The sequence below is a fragment of the Balaenoptera acutorostrata genome, chromosome 15 (assembly GCF_949987535.1).
Source record: "Balaenoptera acutorostrata chromosome 15, mBalAcu1.1, whole genome shotgun sequence".
NCBI lineage: Eukaryota > Metazoa > Chordata > Mammalia > Artiodactyla > Balaenopteridae > Balaenoptera > Balaenoptera acutorostrata.
The window spans coordinates 52,682,081-52,700,737 of NC_080078.1; the positions used below are offsets into that span (position 1 = coordinate 52,682,081).

The 18,657-nt window shown below is 43.3% G+C and overlaps 1 protein-coding gene across 2 annotated transcripts in view; it reads left to right on the top strand.

Moving 5' to 3' along the window:
- The window catches only part of PAK5 (p21 (RAC1) activated kinase 5), a 317,560-nt gene that overhangs the window by 278,176 nt on the left and 20,727 nt on the right, over positions 1–18,657 (top strand). For both annotated transcript variants that reach the window (XM_057528338.1, XM_007165252.3), the window contains 2 exons: positions 13,788–14,279; positions 15,500–15,633. In XM_057528338.1, coding sequence (XP_057384321.1) covers positions 13,788–14,279; positions 15,500–15,633 — 626 coding nt within the window. The remainder of the gene's footprint in view (positions 1–13,787; positions 14,280–15,499; positions 15,634–18,657) is intronic.

Below are 18,657 nucleotides of genomic sequence, written 5' to 3' on the forward strand. Positions count from 1 at the left end.
TGGATTTCTCAACCTTGACACTATTGACATTTTGGGCCTGGTAATAGTTTGTTGTGGGGCACCCCATGCACTGTAGGATATTTAGCAGCATCCCTGACCTCTGCTCACCCAATGCCAGTAGCACCCCTCCCTCACCTGTAACAACCAAAATATCTCTAGACACCGCCCAATGTCATATGGGGCAGGGGGAGCAGAAGCAACTCCAGCTGAGAAGCCCTGTTCTCTAGCTGTCGTTCCCCAAATGCTTTCTGGCAGTCAAGGCTATAGGTTCTGGAGATAAACTCCCTGGGTTTGAGTCTTGATATTGCCACTTACAGTTGGGTGAATAAACTGCTTAACTGTGCCCTTACTTCTTTATCTATGAAATGGGAATAAAGACTGCCCCTGCCTTATGATGTTGAGTGAGGTTAAATAAGTTGACAATTACAGTAGCCTAATTATTAATATGCATCATCTGTATACATCAGTCTGTGTGTATAGTGTGTAGATGGATGACGGCTATGATGTGACGCTGGAGGTTACTGTGTGCCAGGCACTGTGCTAGGCATTTTACAAGCATGACCCAATTTTGTCCTCGCAACAACTCTGGAAGAATTCAAGATCATCTCCCTTTTACAGTGAAGAAGCTGAGACTCAAAGAGACTATATCTTTCCAGACGTCCCAAGGATATGAAGAGAAACAGCTGAGACAGGATCCAAAATTAGGTCCATCTCACTCTAAAGCCTACCTATTCCAGAACATTCCCATTTCCACCAAGAAAACCAAGGAGCAGAGAGATGGATATGAGGCCTTGGGGCCTAGATGCACACACCACAGGCAGCCCTCACCTTTCTGACAAAGAATGGGTGCTGATTCACAGGTGGATTTGAGGTGCATGGGAATGCACTTTATTCTGTCTGTTCTTGGTAGGCTAAAATCCTCTAAGAAGCTCCTTAGCAACAGCAGACTGTGATTTGTGGGTAAAGCTGGGACCATGGGTTGCAAAGGAAACATTAAGAGTAGCGATCCCTGAGGCTCTCCTACGCACTCACTGTACCTTGAATGATGGTCTTATTTGATTTTATAAAAGACAGACCAGATTTTCTCACCCATTACAGAAGGCATTGAAGAGCACAAGTTCTAGAATCAGATCCCCAAGATTCCAGCACTTTCTAGCTGTGTGATCTTGTCTGTGCCTCAGTTCATTCATCTGTAAATAGGATGTCTCAATACCTACTTCGAACTTGTCCTGAGGATGAAAAAAGGTTAATAAATGTAAAGGAGTTAGCACATGGCAAGCCCTCAGTGTCAGCCCTTAGTCTCAGGGATATTTCTGGTTGGAAAACACGTCACCATATCCGCTCTCGCCAGTCACAGGAGCATCCTGTCGGTATAATCTTTTATATATTTTCAAAATATGGGAACAGGTTCTATCTGACTCTGCCCTCACGGCCACTCTGTGCAGCCTCATAATTACTACTGTCGTCTCTTTAGAGATATGGGTCACGGAAGGCGTGACTTCTCAAGGTCATGCAGAGCCTTAGCGACTGAACTGGACTGAGGACCCCAATCCTGCCACCCCAGTGCTTTCTCTACTCTCCAGAATGGAAATGACATTCTCAGACTTCTTACGGAAGACAGCTGCTAAGAGAGAACAGAAAATTTAGCAGCATTAAGGCAAGAGCCATCATCTCTATAGATGCATAATTGTGATGGTTCCTGCCAACCAATCCCTCTACCCTACCCTCTTCATCTCCACTGCACAGAGCAGCAAAGTGACCAATGCTGGGCCCACGTCATCCCAAATAGCTAGCATATTAAGGGGCTCTGAGTGAAGAGAGAGGATGCAAGAAAAACAGTGACATGGTTCCCTAGACCTTCATTCTGGGGTCACCAGTGCAATGATTTTTCCCTGCTCAGCTTCACTTCGCTTTTCCTAGAAGGAAAAAGCAATTGAACCAGTGTGCTCAGCCTTCCTGAATCAATAGTTTAATGTCTCACCATTCTTTGTGGTACTTGTCACCCCCAGATTCAACCAAGGCTCCAGGAACAAAACTGTAGCTCCTAATCTACTAAGGCTCCCAGCAGAACACTTTTCAGAGATACTTTAGGGCCTGATGGGTAGTGAAATGATGAGGATGTTGAAATCTGATGGGCTGCATCAAAAATCTGAGAGGGGGGCAGGGGGAGAGAGAAAAGTGCTTAATTGCTTAATATAACAATGGATAATATCACCTGTAGATTTTTCTTCCTTTACACATGGGCTCCCACAAGATGTTCATTAAGGCTCATAAAACATCAAAGAGGTGATTCAGAGCAACATCTCTAACATCTGTCCCTTCTCATGGAGACTTTAGGCATCATTTGCCTATGAATGAACTCATCTTCCCATGAACGTTCTTGTGGTTCAAAGTAAATTGTATTGTGGTCATTATAAGTGGGTTTTCCCGTTACCAAATTAAAAACGAAATGAATCTAACCTGGCATTGTCTGTCCCAGTGCTCTTAGAGGCCCTGACACATTTGAACCATATCCTACAGCAGTGAACTAATCCCTAAAGGTGCAACCCCCTTCCCCCCACCATGTCCCTGCAGGCGGTAACAGATCACGGGTCAGAGTAATCTGCTCTTGAATAGAGGATGCATCCTTAGTTTGGAGTAGCAACGGTGGGGGGTTAATTGGGTATACTGATTCGGAGGTGCAGGAAGAGCCCAAAATACCCTGTCCCCTTGAGCCTGCTGATGGGAGATTGATTCATTTCTTCAAATAACTAGGGTTTGCCTCTTTGTAGGGGTCATGAGCCACTTGTCAGAACTCTCCATGTGCATTTGCCATCCGTTTTGTAAGGCAGGGAAGTACATGACTCTTCAAACTTCGTGTCATAAGGTGTAAATTCCTACGTGCCTAAATAGGAATCCAGCCTCACGGTGTGGGAGATTTTCCTGCAAAAATGCTAAATATGGTGAATGGCTTTCTGCTACATGCAGTTTGGAAACCCAGCAAGTGTCTGATCATCCAGAACTGAACCTCCTTCCCAAGTTCCTTGCACCAGGACCTTAAGGAGACACCTTGATCCCTGAGGTTCTACTGGGCCCTGCCCTTGACCACTGCTCCCTGCTGTGATATGTGTGCCTCTTTCACCAAAATTGAATGCCAGCTCAAAGTGTGTGCTGTGTCTCTTTGTCATCTGGCCAATATAATAGGCTCTGAAACAGGGCCACTCCATTTAGTAAATGAATATAAGTAATTCATAGGAAACTGAACATGGTGTTGCCTCAAGCGGGGACAGTAGCTGTTGTTTATTAAGATGCCATTGGAGGCGGAACAACTCCATACCATCCTGTAATCGGAGCTCTCGTGTCAGCAGTCATTTCAGCAGGAGAAGTGGAGTCTGGAAAGTCATGGATGGAGACACAGGAGCCCATCCGCCACAGGCGAGGCAGGTGGGGACTGGCCACCATCAGTGGCGTTCCTGCTGTGGGATTGCAGAGCATAACAGCAGGGATGCAGGTCACAGGGTTTAATGAAACCCCTTCCCCTAATTATCAGTCTCTAAAATGTCCCTACAGAGAAAGCTAGGTACTGATTCTCTCCCAAATCCTTACAAGCAGACGTTTTTCTTTCCCCAAGCCAAGCCAAGCCTGGTCCTGTTACCTTTCCCTTTGAGTCAAGTAAGGACAATTTAAGATGTCCTTTTCTTGCTCAGAGCCTTGTGATTCACTTTTATCCTGCATTTGATTTGTGGAGAACAAGCAGCGCGCAGTCTGGCTTTTTTTCATTTGGGGGATGAGCAGTGTCTTTGCTTTATTGTACTTTGAAAGGTGTATTGGAGCATCACACTCAAGCACTGGAACCGGCTGCCTTCCCATCCCCTATAACTGCAAGGAGTGGATAGAGAGACACCATCCTTCATGGAAACTTCCGCAGTCCCCATTCTGTGGACGCAGACTTACAACGCGCCTGCCCGTGCACACACACACATATCCAGCACAATCCAGCCGCAGCCTCCCTGTCACCAGCACGGAAGGCCACAGTGACAAATAGATGCTGCTGCCGGGTTTTTTTCCTTCTTTTCTTTCTCTCTCCCTCCCCCCACCGAGCCTTTTTTCCTAGCCTTGGCATAAAATGGTCAAATGATGTTCTACTGCAGAATTCAATTTCACAGTTCAGTTAGGTCCTTGATTACACTGCCAAATTCAGATTAATGTGCATTTAACTAACATGGATCAGGGGAATTCTGGCTGGCAGCCAGCTGTAATCGGAGTAATTGATAGCTATGTGGAGTTTTATGCCCTGTCCACCCCAACACACCACTGGTGAAATTGATTGATTAAATGAATTCATTGCTATAATTATTTATAATTTTGATACATCGCAAGCCTGTGACTGGCCCTATCCTTGGAGATGTGCTCATTGTGGAAGGGGAATCTGGCTGAGTTGTTAACTGAGGATTATTTATTCCCATATAATACTGCTTTTTTTTTGTTTTTTTGGTCCTTCTTATTTTTTGATTGGATTTGAATAGAGACATGAAAAAGTCCGTTTCTTTAAGATTTAATTTATATTGAATTCTAAAAGGCATTGGAAAACTAAAAACTGAATATATGTTATTAACCATTTTAGAGGAAGGAAACTAAGACTGTTTCTATGTCTTTTCAGTAATTTTAAAGATTCCTGTAGTGAGAATTCCTTCTGAGAACGTATCTGATTTCCAATGACAATTAGTGGTCCTGTGACATCAACTAAGCAGTTTGGCAGTCTGGTGATATCAGCCTGGGTAATAATTTACAAAATAAATCTGTTCTCTTCTTATTACATCTTGCCATATGGAGATCACCCTTAAAAGTATGCAGACCATGGTCTCACTTGTATGAAACTATTGATACTTTTCCACAGAATCACAGGACTGTTCTCTTTGGAGGAGTGGGGGAAGCCTTTCTGGTGTCTCTTTACTGTTTTCTCTCCTGGCTTGTGGCTTTCCACCCCTGCTCCCTATGCCCTTGCAATAAGGTCTTAGAAGGTAAACTATATGCATAGATCTTTTGGAAATGGTTCGGGGCACGGATGGTGGGAGGCACATTGGATTTGCTTATTAAATATCTGTACCTTTCCCTGGTCCAATTTCACCACATTGTGGTTTCACTAGATGATAAAATCCTACATCCCTCTTGAGATGCTACAGTCCTGCCCACGTGGACTCCAAGTGTACTCCTTTTGTTCTAGAATATATTTGTAAATCAGGTTGTAGAAAAGGTAGCCCAGTTCAAGCTTCACTCTTCTGCAAGTCTCTCTTATAGACATGAATATGTATATATGTACAAAACAGTATATATGGACAAATTCATCATTTTTGTTTCACCCATTTATAATTATAAGATATCATGGGAAAGATGATTTAGAGTAGAACAGTTAAATAATTATAACAGTTTAAGAGGCATGTAAAAGGGCCAGGAGGCCATGTTATAGAAGAAAGCTTGGGCTTTCTTTCTTGAACAAACACACAGAAGAAAGTTTGGACATTGCAGCTGAACACAAAATCCTGCTCTGGCCAAAGTAAAAGTGAAAGCAGTGAATTATGTATATATGAGCAACTCATTTTGCTGTGATGATTATTCCTTTTTTGTATATTTTGAGCTGATTTCTATAAGCCAAGACTGTTAACACACACACACACACACACACACACACACACACACACACACTTAATTTTTCTTTTCACCCCCCTCCCCCAGGCATTATCATCCATCATTTTCTGGCCCAGTTCTTGCATTTGGCCTCAGGCTGCTCAGACATCTGGGCCCCCAGTGAAACACCCTAATCAGGCCTTAGCTCCGTAGCAGTCACTCTACACTGTGCCCACCTCTGTCCTGACCCTGTCTACCTTTTCATCATTAAAAGATAGCTCTGAGAAGGTATCAAGGACCCACGTTCTAAAGTGACACTGTCTGGATTTGAACCCCAGCTCGACTTCTTAGGAGCTTTGAGACCTTTGCATGACTACTTAAACCTGTGGTGCCTCAGTTTCCTTTTCTGTAAAATGGAACAATTACAGGACTTTATCTCACTGTGTAACTTGGGATTTAAATGTAGCCATGTACATGAAATGCTTGGAACAGTCCCTGGCACATGGGAAGCACTCAGCAAATGTCAAGTACCATTATTAACATCAGTGTGAGTTACTCCTGTGAGACAGGCTTCTAACAGAGCAGTTGGTTAATGGAAGGGGCTCCAACTTTGCTCCCAGTAAAACACCCCTACTTTTTATCAGAGAGAATGTCCACCCTTGATTATGTAGGCCAGGGAGGTGACAACTAGTGGAAGAAATGCCAAGGCAGGCAAGAAAGCAGGCCTGTGGTGCCAGTGTGTCCGGCAGTTGGGATATGGACACCCTCCCACTGGAGGTGAAGGCCTGACCTGAGCCGAAGAATCGGGTGTGTAATCTTCTTGGAGGTTTGGGGCAGTTGGCCTCGGATTGCTTGGGAACAGTTTCACCTCCCAGAGCCTCAGCTTTATCAATACAGTGGGATTAACTGCCTTCTGCTTGACTCTTAGAGTGAAAAATCATGAGGCCAGCCACCAACGTGTGGGCCAGCGATAGTCACCATCATGGAAAACTTGGGTCATCAAAACCCAACTGAGAGCCATGGTTCTGCAACATGGTGGCCAGAACAAAGTCACCTATGAATTTCTCCTTCTCAAAGCCAGCTGTTTGTCCACCATCATCTCTTTGAGGGGATGGAGTCTGGAGGGAGGACCATGCATTCTCTCACTGGAACCAAAAGTCCATTGTCCTTTGACTGGTATCCCTTGAGTCTGGTTCCAAAAACTGTCTCCTGTGATAGTGTTTGCTCCTCATCTATTGCTTTTTTAAGAGTCTGCACCTCTTCCCAGCAGCCATGAAAGACAATGGCACCGTTTTATCTCCAAGACCTAGTTTCGAAGACGTTTAGCTTGCACTGAACAACTCTGCATTCTGTCTGACTGGAAATTGTCCCATTTGTGCAGACAAGCGTCCTTTACTTTCTTTTTCTTTTTTTTTTTGTATTTAATTATTTTTTAATTTAATTTTTATTTTATTTTATATTGGAGTATGGTTGATTTACAAGACAAAGGAGGCAAAATAATAGACAATGGAGAAAAGACAGTCTCTTCAATAAGTGGTGCTGGGAAAACTGGACAGCTACATGTAAAAGAGTGAAATTAGAACATTCTCTAACACCATACACAAAAATAAACTCCAAATGGATTAAAGACCTAAATGTAAGGCTGGATACAAGCATCCTTTTCTTGATACATCATGCCAACTGTGAAGAGTAGACTCTGATAAGGAAGAGCAGTGTCCGGATGCGATTCCTACAGGAAACAGCCTTTTATTTCTGACATTTCTTCAGGGACCAGTTATACATGCTTGTGGGGAATGAATTCAGTTTCACTTAAAGTACAGGAGGAGATCCTCCCAGGAAGACACCAGGAGATGATGGCATGTGGTGGCTCCCAGGACACACTTTCAAAAGTAAAAGTCACAGACCCTTCTTGCCCTCACACACTGGCCTTGTGACTAGACTGGGCTTGGCTAATCTGGAGTTTAATTTAAAGGAAGAATTGAATTATTTAATTTACACTGACATTTGTCTCCCCCCCAGTCCAGCACATACACACACCAGTTTTCCTTGTGTATGGCATAAATCCAGGGCCTTAGACAAAAATCAGCTTGATGTCAAATGTAACATTTTAATTATAATACAGTGCTGAATATATTATAATTAGGAACACTTTGATTGTTTTAGAAGGTTAATGTATGGGAGTATATATGCTACCAGTACATTGTACATATTCAGTAAATGTTCACTAGTCTTATTACCACTTTAGTTACTATTTATTATTTTCTTTTATATTCCTGCTACTGTGCTAAGCACTTTATATAATAATAACACTACCCAGAATGAATTAACAGGCTGTATGGAACAGTCACTGTTCAAATCCTTTGATTGTATTCAGTTCTTTAGAGTTCACAGTGACCTAAGGAAATAGGTATTATTATCATTTGGTAGGTATTATTATTATTGCTCTCATTTTACCAGTGAGAAAACTGAAGCACAGGAGTTGAAATAACTTGCCCAATGTCGTACAACTTGTAAATGGCAGAAGAAGTTTTCGAGTCCAAAGTCTTTTCTTAAACACCAGGCTGCTCTAGGATTCCCCCAGGTAAGCCTCATAAAAGCCCCATGAGGGAGGTGTGATGACCCTCATTTTACAGATGAGGAAACTGAGGTTGAGAGAGGCTAAATGATTTGACTCAAGTCATTAGAATCAATATTCAGCCCTCAACATGTCCTTCAAATATGTTCTCTCTGCTCTGCAACCAGGCCAGGGCCCTGGCTTAGCAGGACCCCGGCCCCTGCTGACTGATGCTAGGCTGTCTGAGTGCAGCAGTACAGGAGGCCAGCAGTGTGATCTGGGAGCCAATGGACAGTGCACAACTGAGAATGGTACCATGGCAATTTTCAGGAGGCTGCTGTGTGCAGATCTTGCTCCCTGACTTGTTGAAGAGGCATCTGTTCATGCTGTGCAAGGGGCCAGAGGTTCAGACACCTTCATTCTGCCAGATGACCACCATGTTGCCCGATGCAACGAGCAACATGCCGCATCCAACTTCACTTCTCCGTGGCATTTGATGTGGTTCATCACTCCTTCCTTCTTGAAATACTTTCCTTCCTGGGCTTCAGGACATCCTAGTCCCTTAGTTTCTTTCCTACATCACAGGCCACTCCTTCTCTGCTCCTTTTTGCAAGTTCCTTCTCCACTTTTTAGTCTCTAGATGTTGTAGTCCTTGGACTTTCTCTTACACATTCAACACCATGGCTTTTAACACCAGCTAAAGACTGATGACTCTCAGATTCATGTCTTTAGCGTCAACTTTTCCCTGGACTGGAGGCATGTCTAAGTCACCTAAGTGGCATCTCCCTTTGGATGCTTAATAGCTCTCTCAAACTTAATGTGGCCATGATGGAACTCTGGGTTTCACCCTATGTTTTAGTTATCTATTGCTGGGTAACAAATCATCCCCAAACTTAATGGCTTAAAACAACAATGAACATTTATTACCTCACACAGTTTCTGTGGGTTTCCGTGACTAGCTTAGCTGGGTGATTCTGGCCTCGAGTCTGTCATGAGGTTGCAGTCAAGAGGTCAGCAGGGCTGCAATAATCTGAAGGCTTGACTGGGGACAGAGGATCACCTCCAATATGGTGCACATGGCTGTTGGTGGAAGGCTTCAGTTTCTAGCTGGCTCTTGGCAGGAAGACCTCTCTATAGGATTTTGGGTGTCCTCACGACATGGCAGCTGGAGAAAGCCAGAGCAAGTGATCCAAGAGAGAAGGCAGAGAAGCCACAATGTCTTTTTTGGCCTCAGAGGACACTTACTATTACCTCCACCATATTCTTTTGCTCACAGATCAACCTGATACAATAAGGGAGGAGACTACACATTCATGTCGGGAGGCAGGGATCACTGGGAGCCATCTTGGATGCTCATTCACAGCCGAGAAGCCTGCTACTGCCCCTATGCTCCTCATATTATTAAGTGGCTTGCTCCTCAGGATAATATCCTGGGAGTCATCTTTGATTCTTCTCCTTCATATTCTAATCCAATCCATCAGCAAATTGGATCAGCTCCATCTTCAGACCCTACTCTGGATCCCATTTCTCACCCCATCTACAGCACCCACCCTCATCTCTTGCCTACATTGACTGCAGTAAGCTAACTGACATCCCTGTTTCCACTCTTGCCACCAAAGCCTCTTCTCCAGCATCCAGAGAGTCAAGTTCATGTCACTGTCCTCTGCTTAGCAACCTCCAGTGGCTCCCACCTCCCTCAGCAACATCCAGCATCCTTGCCATGGTCTGTATGATCTGCCCCCTCACCGCTTCTCTGTCTGTCTTTCCAAACTGCCTCCTCTCTGCTCCAGGAGAGCCTCCAGGCTGTTCCTCAAGCTTGTGTGTACCTCAGAATCCTGCGTATGCTGTGCCCTGTGCCTGGACTACCCCTGCCCCCCACAGTCACAGGGCTTGCTCCCGCACTTCAGCCAGGTTTCTGCTCATATTACACCTCTCAGAAAGGCCTTCCTTGGCCATCCCGTGCAAGATGGCACCTTGTTACTCTCAACCCCCTTGCTCTGCTTTATTTTTCTTCATATCACCTATTACTACTGGACCACATACTGTATATTTATTAATTTTCTTGTTTATCATCCGTCTCCTTCTCTAGAATGTCAACTCCAGGACAACAGAAATACCATCCATTATGATTATTGCTGGACCTTCCCACAGCACGTGAAATGGTGCCTAGCACATAATGGTTGCTTAAATATTAATCTGTGCACTAAACGAATGAATGAATGGACCACGTGGAAGCAATGAATTCAACTAGAACAGTGCCACCCGATAGAACACTCTGCGATGGTGGAAATATTCTATATGTTCTATAAATATCCTGTATCTAGTCCAACGTGGTGACTCTTAAATACCTAACATGTGACTAATATGAGTGAGGAATGGAATTTTTTAATTTTAACTTTTAATTTCTATTAATTTTAATTAAATAGCCACATGTAGCCAGTAACCATCATTTTAGAGCAAATCTGGATCCTTGGAGTGGGCATGTAAATGTCATTCCATGTACATCCTGGTAGAGTGGTAGAGACTTCCTGGGACTCTGTGTTAAGAAGGTGCTGGAGGTCCAATCAACGAATCTTTTTCAAACACCTTCTATGTATCCAACACTCTCGTTATCATCAGGATCTTACACAAAACAGTGTATTCATCTATTAGCACTTTCTGCTTTGGGCAAGGAGGCGAGGTTGGTATGATGTGGAATATTCACCATCCCTGACCTCAGTCATTCCAGGGGTGACCAGAGCTCCTTCTTGACCTTTTCCAGAGAGTGATTGCTGGAACTTACACCTAGTGTCATGGCAGCCCCTCACTGGCTTCCCCCACCCCTGCCCTGTGTGTCCTCCCCATCCTCTCCACTAAGTTCCCTCAATCCACTCTTCACAATCAGAGTAGAATGTTCTTGCCTGGAATCCTTTTGAGGGCTAAGCAGATTTCTCTTTCATACACACACACAGCCCTGCAGATTTTGGATTTTCTCAAACATTATACATTTATATTGATTTGTATGTGTTTATCTTATTGTCCGAAAAGCTGCTTTGCACAGCGAGTTAGGTTGTCCCTTTTACGTATTCGGTGAGTTCCCTACATATGAACCTTCAAGTTGTGAACTTTCAAAGATGTGAACGTGCATTCGTATGTCCAATCACATAAGTTGGTTCACATGTCTGGTGTACATTGTCACATGCGTGCATCCTCTACAAGTGGTTGTGCTTTTGTGTACTGTACTGTACAGTATCTTTATTTCAAGCCCAGGATGTCCAGAAGCAAGCATAAAAGCAACAGTGATATAGCTGGTACTGCTAAGAAGCACCAAGCAATAACGATGGAAACAAAAGTGAAAATAATTGAGAGAGTGAAGCGAGGAGAAATAAGATGGTAGACGCCGCTAGTTCTTATAACATGAATTGTTCAACCATTGGCACGATCCTGAAGAACAAGGACAAGATCATGGAACATGTGAAGTCTGCTGTGCTGATGATGTCACCAGTAATATCGAAGAAGCATGGAATAGTGATGGAGGAGATGGAGAAACTTCTCAGTGTGTGGACACAGGATCACATCAGTGTCGAGTCCCTCTCAGCTTAATGTTGATTCAAGAGAAAGCTAAAAGCCTTTATGAAGACTTGAAGAAGAAACATGGTGAAGAATCAGAGGGTGCATCTTTTAATGCCAGCCATGGCTGGTTTCATTGGTTCAAGGCTAGAGCCAACCTTCACAACGTAAAGGTAAGTGGCGAGGCAGCAAGTGCAGATATGGTAGCTGCCTGGGAATTTCCTGAAATGCTTTGAGAAATTATTGATGAAGGAGCATATTTCCCCTAGCAGGTTTTTAATGTGGATGAGACAGGACTGTACTGGAGAAGGATGCCAGACAAAAGTTACATCAATAAGAAAGAAAAGTTGATGCCAGGCTCTAAAGCAGCAAAGGACTAGCTAACTCTGTTGTTTGGTGGCAATGCTTTCAGCAATATGAAGCTGAAGCCTGTCTTAGTTTATCATTCAGAGCACCCAAGAGCCCTTAAAAACATAGCCCAGGGCTCTCTTTTTGTTGTGTGGAAGAGTAACCCCAAATCCTGGGTTACACACACCATTTTCCAGGACTGATTTTTCCACCACTTTATCTCGGAGGTAGAGAAATATTGCTTGGAGCAAGATGTCCCATTCAACATTATTTTGCTTCTCAACAGTGCTCCAGGCCACCCCCCATTCCTGGACAACTTTCATCCCAACATCAAAGTAGTGCATCTGCCACCAAATGCTATGTCGCTCATCCAACCCATGGACCAGGGAGTTATTGTGATTTTCAAGAAATATGTACGTCACACTATTTGTCAGGCAGTTAAGGCGAATGATGAATCAGGAACAACCTTGTGACAATTTTGGAAGGACTTTAACATCTACAAGGCCATAAAAAACATTAACTTTGCTTGGCGTGAAGTTACAGCCATCACCATGAATGGGATTTGGAAGGACCTTTGCCCACAGTTTGTTCACGATTTTCATGGATTTGAGAAGGTGGATGAGGAGTCCAAAGAGGTCTTCAGCAACTTAGTGACCCTCAGCGAGAAGCTGGAGCTAGATCTGCAAGAGGACGACTTCATTGAACTTCTTGCTGTGCAACATGAGGGGCTTACTAATGAAGACTTTATGGATTTGGAGGCCCAGAGAAAGGGCAGAGAGACAAGAGGAAGAAGTAACTGAAGAACTGAAGAGATTCACAATGCAGGAAATGGCAAGGGGATTTTCTTTATCCGAGGAGGCACTGTTAGTTTTTGAGGCACAGGACCCGAATGTAGAATGATACATGAAAGTTGCAGCAGCTGTTCAGAATGCAATCCAGTGCTACTGCATCATCTAAGATGAGAAAAAAGAGCTACTACCCAGACATCACTGGATCGTTTTTTTTCCAAGACGGTAGGTAGAATTGAATCCAGCAAGGACCCAGAACCTGTGTCATCCACATCAGGCATGAGTGAAATTGCAGCTTGCCCTCCATCTCCTATTGCTGACGATCCTTCAGCTCTACCATCTCCCACCTCCTCTCCCTCCTCCGGTCAGTAACTCTTCTTGCCTGTTCACTTGATCAGCCCCTGTATACCAGCTGTTGTACTATAGTACTGTATTTTTCAAGGTACTGTACTGTAAGATTAAAAGTGTTTATTTTTTTTTTGTTTTTTATGTATTATTTGTGTAAAAAGTATTATAAACCTATTACAGTACAGTACTATATAGCCGATTGTGTTAGTTGGGTACCTAGGCTAACTTTGTTGGACTTAAAAACAAATTGGACTTATGAACACAATCTCGGAACGGAACTCATTCGTATGTAGGGAACTTACTGTATTGGCATTTTCCCCTTCATAACCCCTGGGATCACCTCCTACTACTTGCATTTGAATCCAGGTCTCAGAGTCTACTTCTGGGGGTTTTAATAGGGAAGGAGGAAGAAATAGGCAGGATGGGGAGGTCGGAGGGCAGGTAAAGGGTGGAAGAGATGCATCCTGGGACCCCACGAGGTAAGCCTCACCCACGATTGGGTTGTGCAGTGGTGCTCATCATTTGGACCAGCTGTGTGATGGCTATGGTGTTCAGATGTAGCATGTGAATTTCTCCATCTGTGTCTGTCTTCCCAGGTGGATTATGATCGAGCACAGGTGGTCCTCAGCCCTCCACTGTCAGGGTCGGACACCTACCCCAGGGGCCCTGCCAAACTACCTCAAAGTCAAAGCAAAGCAGGCTATTCCTCAAGCAGCCACCAGTACCCATCTGGGTACCACACAGCCACCCTGTACCACCACCCCTCCCTGCAGACCAGTTCGCAGTACGTCTCCACAGCTTCTTACCTGAGCTCTCTCAGCATCTCATCTAGCACCTACCCCCCACCCAGCTGGGGCTCCTCCTCAGACCAGCAGCCCTCCAGGGTGTCCCACGAACAGTTCCGGGCAGCCCTGCAGCTGGTGGTCAGTCCAGGAGACCCCAGAGAATATTTGGACAACTTTATCAAAATCGGGGAAGGGTCAACCGGCATTGTGTGCATCGCCACCGAGAAAAACACGGGGAAGCAAGTTGCCGTGAAGAAAATGGACCTCCGAAAGCAACAGAGAAGAGAGCTGCTTTTTAATGAGGTAGATGGTGTGTTCAGATCATCCTTTCTGTCCTATGTAACATTTCTTTTCCATTTCAGAAATAACACATGTACATTTTAGGACATTAGAAAACACAGAAAATATAAATACAAAAATAACATCCCTCTTTCTATGCCTGTATGGCTGCCTCTTTATGAAGTACTTCCTGTGGATCAGCCACTGTGCTAAGCATTGGTCTGGTTTGATTCTCACAACAGCCATAGACAGAAAAATGTTATCTGCATTTAGCAATAAGTAAACCTAACATCAGATTATGTTACTAGCCGGGGGTCAGACAATAGGTTCATACAGCTGTAACAATGCAATCAGCTGTGACTTTGGACCCTCTTCTGTGGTGGCTTATGTGAAGGCTCCACCCAGGTCCAACTCCCATAGGTGTCCATTTCTTTTCCATGCTCCAAAGCTCGCAGAGAGCACGGAGTGAGTGGGATTCATCTTCTTCCCAGTCCACAGCTCCTGATTTCTGGAACTTATTTCCAAACCATAATGTCAGAACAGACAGGGAAAATATAACTTAAACAACTGTATAATTTATTATTTAACACTCATTCTGAAAATATCACCAGAAGCGGCCACAGGATGGCAATTCCTGGACGCTCTCTCCAGCAAGCAGACACAAGTTGGCCTTTTAATGCCTAAGTCATAGTTTTTACCTTCAAGACTTATCCTTTGTATTCAGTCCAAACTCTTTCAGACTCAGCCTAGACCTCCCAAGAAGTTAAATTGGTGTCATGTGGCCCCAGCCCTAATAACTGTTTACTTCAGTCACTTCTGAGACTCACTTACCTTGAGTTGGTGACCCTTTTGCCCAGTTAACCAATAGCAGAGTATGGACAACGTGTTTTAAAAGTAACCTGTGGGATATCTGATCACATCCCCCCAAATAATCAACTAAACTCCCTCTTTGAATGCAAACTCTGCCATGGTTCTGCCTGTTTTTACTCTGTATTCTCCCCGAACCCAGTGTCTGGTTGACCTGCCATTTTCTCTGAATTTGCTAACTTGATCCCCTCTATTCCTGCCAGCTGCTCTCAGTGCTGTCCCTTTGTCTGTAATAGACTTCTGAATACCACCCCCCCACACACACACACAATCAGTACTCCCCATCAGTTGAACTCACAGCCCAAATGTAGCCATGAGAAAACAAAAAGTCGAATTTCACGGTCCAAAGTCAAACAGTGTCTTTCCATTTTGCCCAGGTTGTGATAATGCGGGATTATCACCATGACAACGTGGTTGACATGTACAACAGCTACCTTGTCAATGATGAGCTCTGGGTGGTCATGGAATTTCTAGAAGGCGGTGCCTTGACAGACATTGTTACTCATACCAGGTAAGTTTCTTTACTATCCAGGCAAGTAGTTTAAGGTGCTTATTATTCTTTTCCAGGGTAAGGCCTCAGTGACTATATTTATGAACTCTTCATAAGTGGTTAAGCACTTTGAAGGTAGAGAAATGACTGTCCTTTTTCTCTGTATTCCCAGGTGCCTATCACAATATCATGTATGTATAGTTCATTCACTCAATTCACATTCTCCCTGCCTTCCAGAAGTTCATTGATACCCACTGATTTTAAATCAGCAAGCTGCTGAGAATGGAGTTTAGGTGACAAGTAATAGAATTTCCCATCCCTACGTAGATTTCTAAAACTGAGTTTCATTCTCCTAAGTTGCTATACCATTGCTATGTGTTGATACCACCAAGGGTACCTGGGGAAGGCAGGAGCAGGTGAAAGATCAAAATTTTATGTCATAATAACAAACTACATAAGAGAGAGAGAGATTCTTCAAATCTGTTTTTAAATCATCTTGCAATTAACAATGGTTAATTGCCACTGTTGCCTCAGCTACTTGCTTCTCTGATGTGTCAGTTGTGGTCATTTCATCAAGTGTTTATTAATCAATTTTTATGTGCCAGGCTCTTTCCTAAGTGCTGGGGCTACAAAAGATACAAATGAATAAGGCTCAGATACACCCTTCCAAGGAAGTCTCAGATTAGAAATAAATACATTATAACACCTGTGCAGAATTAGAAAGAAGTATATAAGTAGCATAGAAGAATACCTGCATATCTCTATAAGAGAGTCAAGAAGGATTTCCAATATACGGTGACGTCCAAGATGGGTTTTGAGAGATGCATCAGAGTTTACTAAGAAGGCAAGTGGGAAGAAAAGGGCATTGAAGGCAAATGAAAGAGTATGTGCTAAGACAGTGCTTCTAAAATTTTAATATGCGTACAAATTACCCGTGGATCTTATTAAAATGCAGATCCTGATTCAATGGGGGGGCATAATACTCTGCATTCTAAGGAACCCCCAGGCGATGTTAATGCTGTTAGTTCACGGCCCGCCCTGGAAAAGCAAGATTCAAAGGAACAGACGTGTAAAAAAATCATGTTACATTTGGGAAACTTTAAGTTTGCTCTGCTGATAAATAAAATACCAAATAGTTGAGAGGATTGTCATGAAGGAGCTACATTGGGTATTAGCTGATGTCACTGAAATGGCAACCAAATCATAAGTGAATCCAGTTGAGCGACAATAGGTGGAAAGCAAGGTAGCAAGAAAGTGTTCGGAAACCCGTAAGGGATCGAAGGTTATGCTTTTTCTCCACTAAAATGAGACAGTGTTTCAATCATGATTCCCTATAGCTCTGAGTCTGCGGTAGACCATCTAAAAACAAAAGGACATGAGGGAAGACACCGAATGTTTATCACCAACATTTCAGCTGGCAGATTCCTATTGGTATAGCCATACAACCACCATATCTATCTATCTATCTATCTATCTATCTATCTATCTATCTATCTATCTATCTAATCATCTTAAATTGTAGCAACAAGTATACTGAAGAGACTTAAGAATAAGACAAATGTGACTTACATATAAAACAATTAATAAAAATAGGTCCAAGGGAAGGGCTTTTTTCTTGCCTCAGAGAGCATCAGAAAACTACAGCTCTCCCTTTGTCAAGTTCTTATTTTGTATCCGTGGGATTCACTGAAGAGCCAGCCTCTCTAGAATCCATTGTGTTTTCTAATTCTCTCCATCTAGTTTTGTCAATGGATTTCCACTTGAAGGCAGAGTAGCTCCAGAGAGAAAGAAGCAATTGTGTGTCAAGGAATACCATGGATATTTAGAATTTGAAATCCTTAAGCTGGTAGTTCAGAGAGTTTCCTATAGCAGATATTCAATAAGTACTTCATTGAATGATTGATTGATTGGTTGATAAAACATTTAACTGCTTGCCACTCAAAGTGTGGTCTGGGGACCAGCAGCATCAACATCCCCTAGGAGCTTGTTAGAAATACAGCATCTCAGGCTCTACCCAGATGGACTAAAAGAATCCATGATCTAGCCAGATGCTCAGGAGTTTCTTCTTTTTTTTTTTTTAATTTATCTATTTTATTTATTTATTTTTTGCTGTGTTGAGTCTTTGTTGCTGCGCATGGGCTTTCCCTAGTTGCGGCAAGCGGGGGCTACTCTTTGTTGCGGTGCCCGTGCTTCTCATTGTGGTGGCTTCTCTTGTTGCAGAGCATGGGCTCTAGGCACATGGGCTTCAGTAGTTGTGGCGGGTAGGCTCAGTAGTTGTGGCACGTGGGGTTAGTTGCTCCACGGCATGTGGGATCTTCCTGGACCAGGGAGTGAACCTGTGTCCCCTGCATTGGCAGGCAGATTCTTAACCACTGTGCCACCAGGGAAGTCCCCTCAGGAATTTCTTATACATACTAAAGTTTTAGCCCTATCTAGCATCTTGTTAAATCATATCCTACTTTTTTTCAAGGAAACAGTTCTAGAAGGGAAAGGAAAGTACCAAGCTCTGTCAGGTTCTTTATACATTAACTCATGGAACCTTCACACATCTCAATAAGGTAGGTGTTGATGTGCCTGTCTGTTAGAGGATGAAGCTATGACTCATAGAGGTGAAAAGTATCTTTCTCAAGATCACGTATTTAATAATAGGCAGAGCCAGGATTTGAATTTGGAGTTGACTCCAAAACTGAGGTGTTTTTATCCCCACCTGACTTCCTCCTTGCTGAAGTAGGAAAGCACCAGGCTTTCTACAGTGGGCCATGTCCATTTCAGAATCATTGAATTAAGAGTCAGTAGCATTTGTTATAAATTCCAGGGGATCTTTCAGTTTGTGATTGGGGGCTCAGAGTCAATTAATTTTTGTTACCATTGACCTGTGAAAAATCTTTATGCCTGCTTTAAGTAACTCAAATCTCATTGAATCCAAGAAAAATGGATTTTATTTTATTAATTTTGTTAAAGATGATAATTCTTGGTCCTGAATTAATTTTAAGATGTAATTGAACTTGTCCCTGTGGCTGATGCTCTAAACCTCTCAGGACTGTG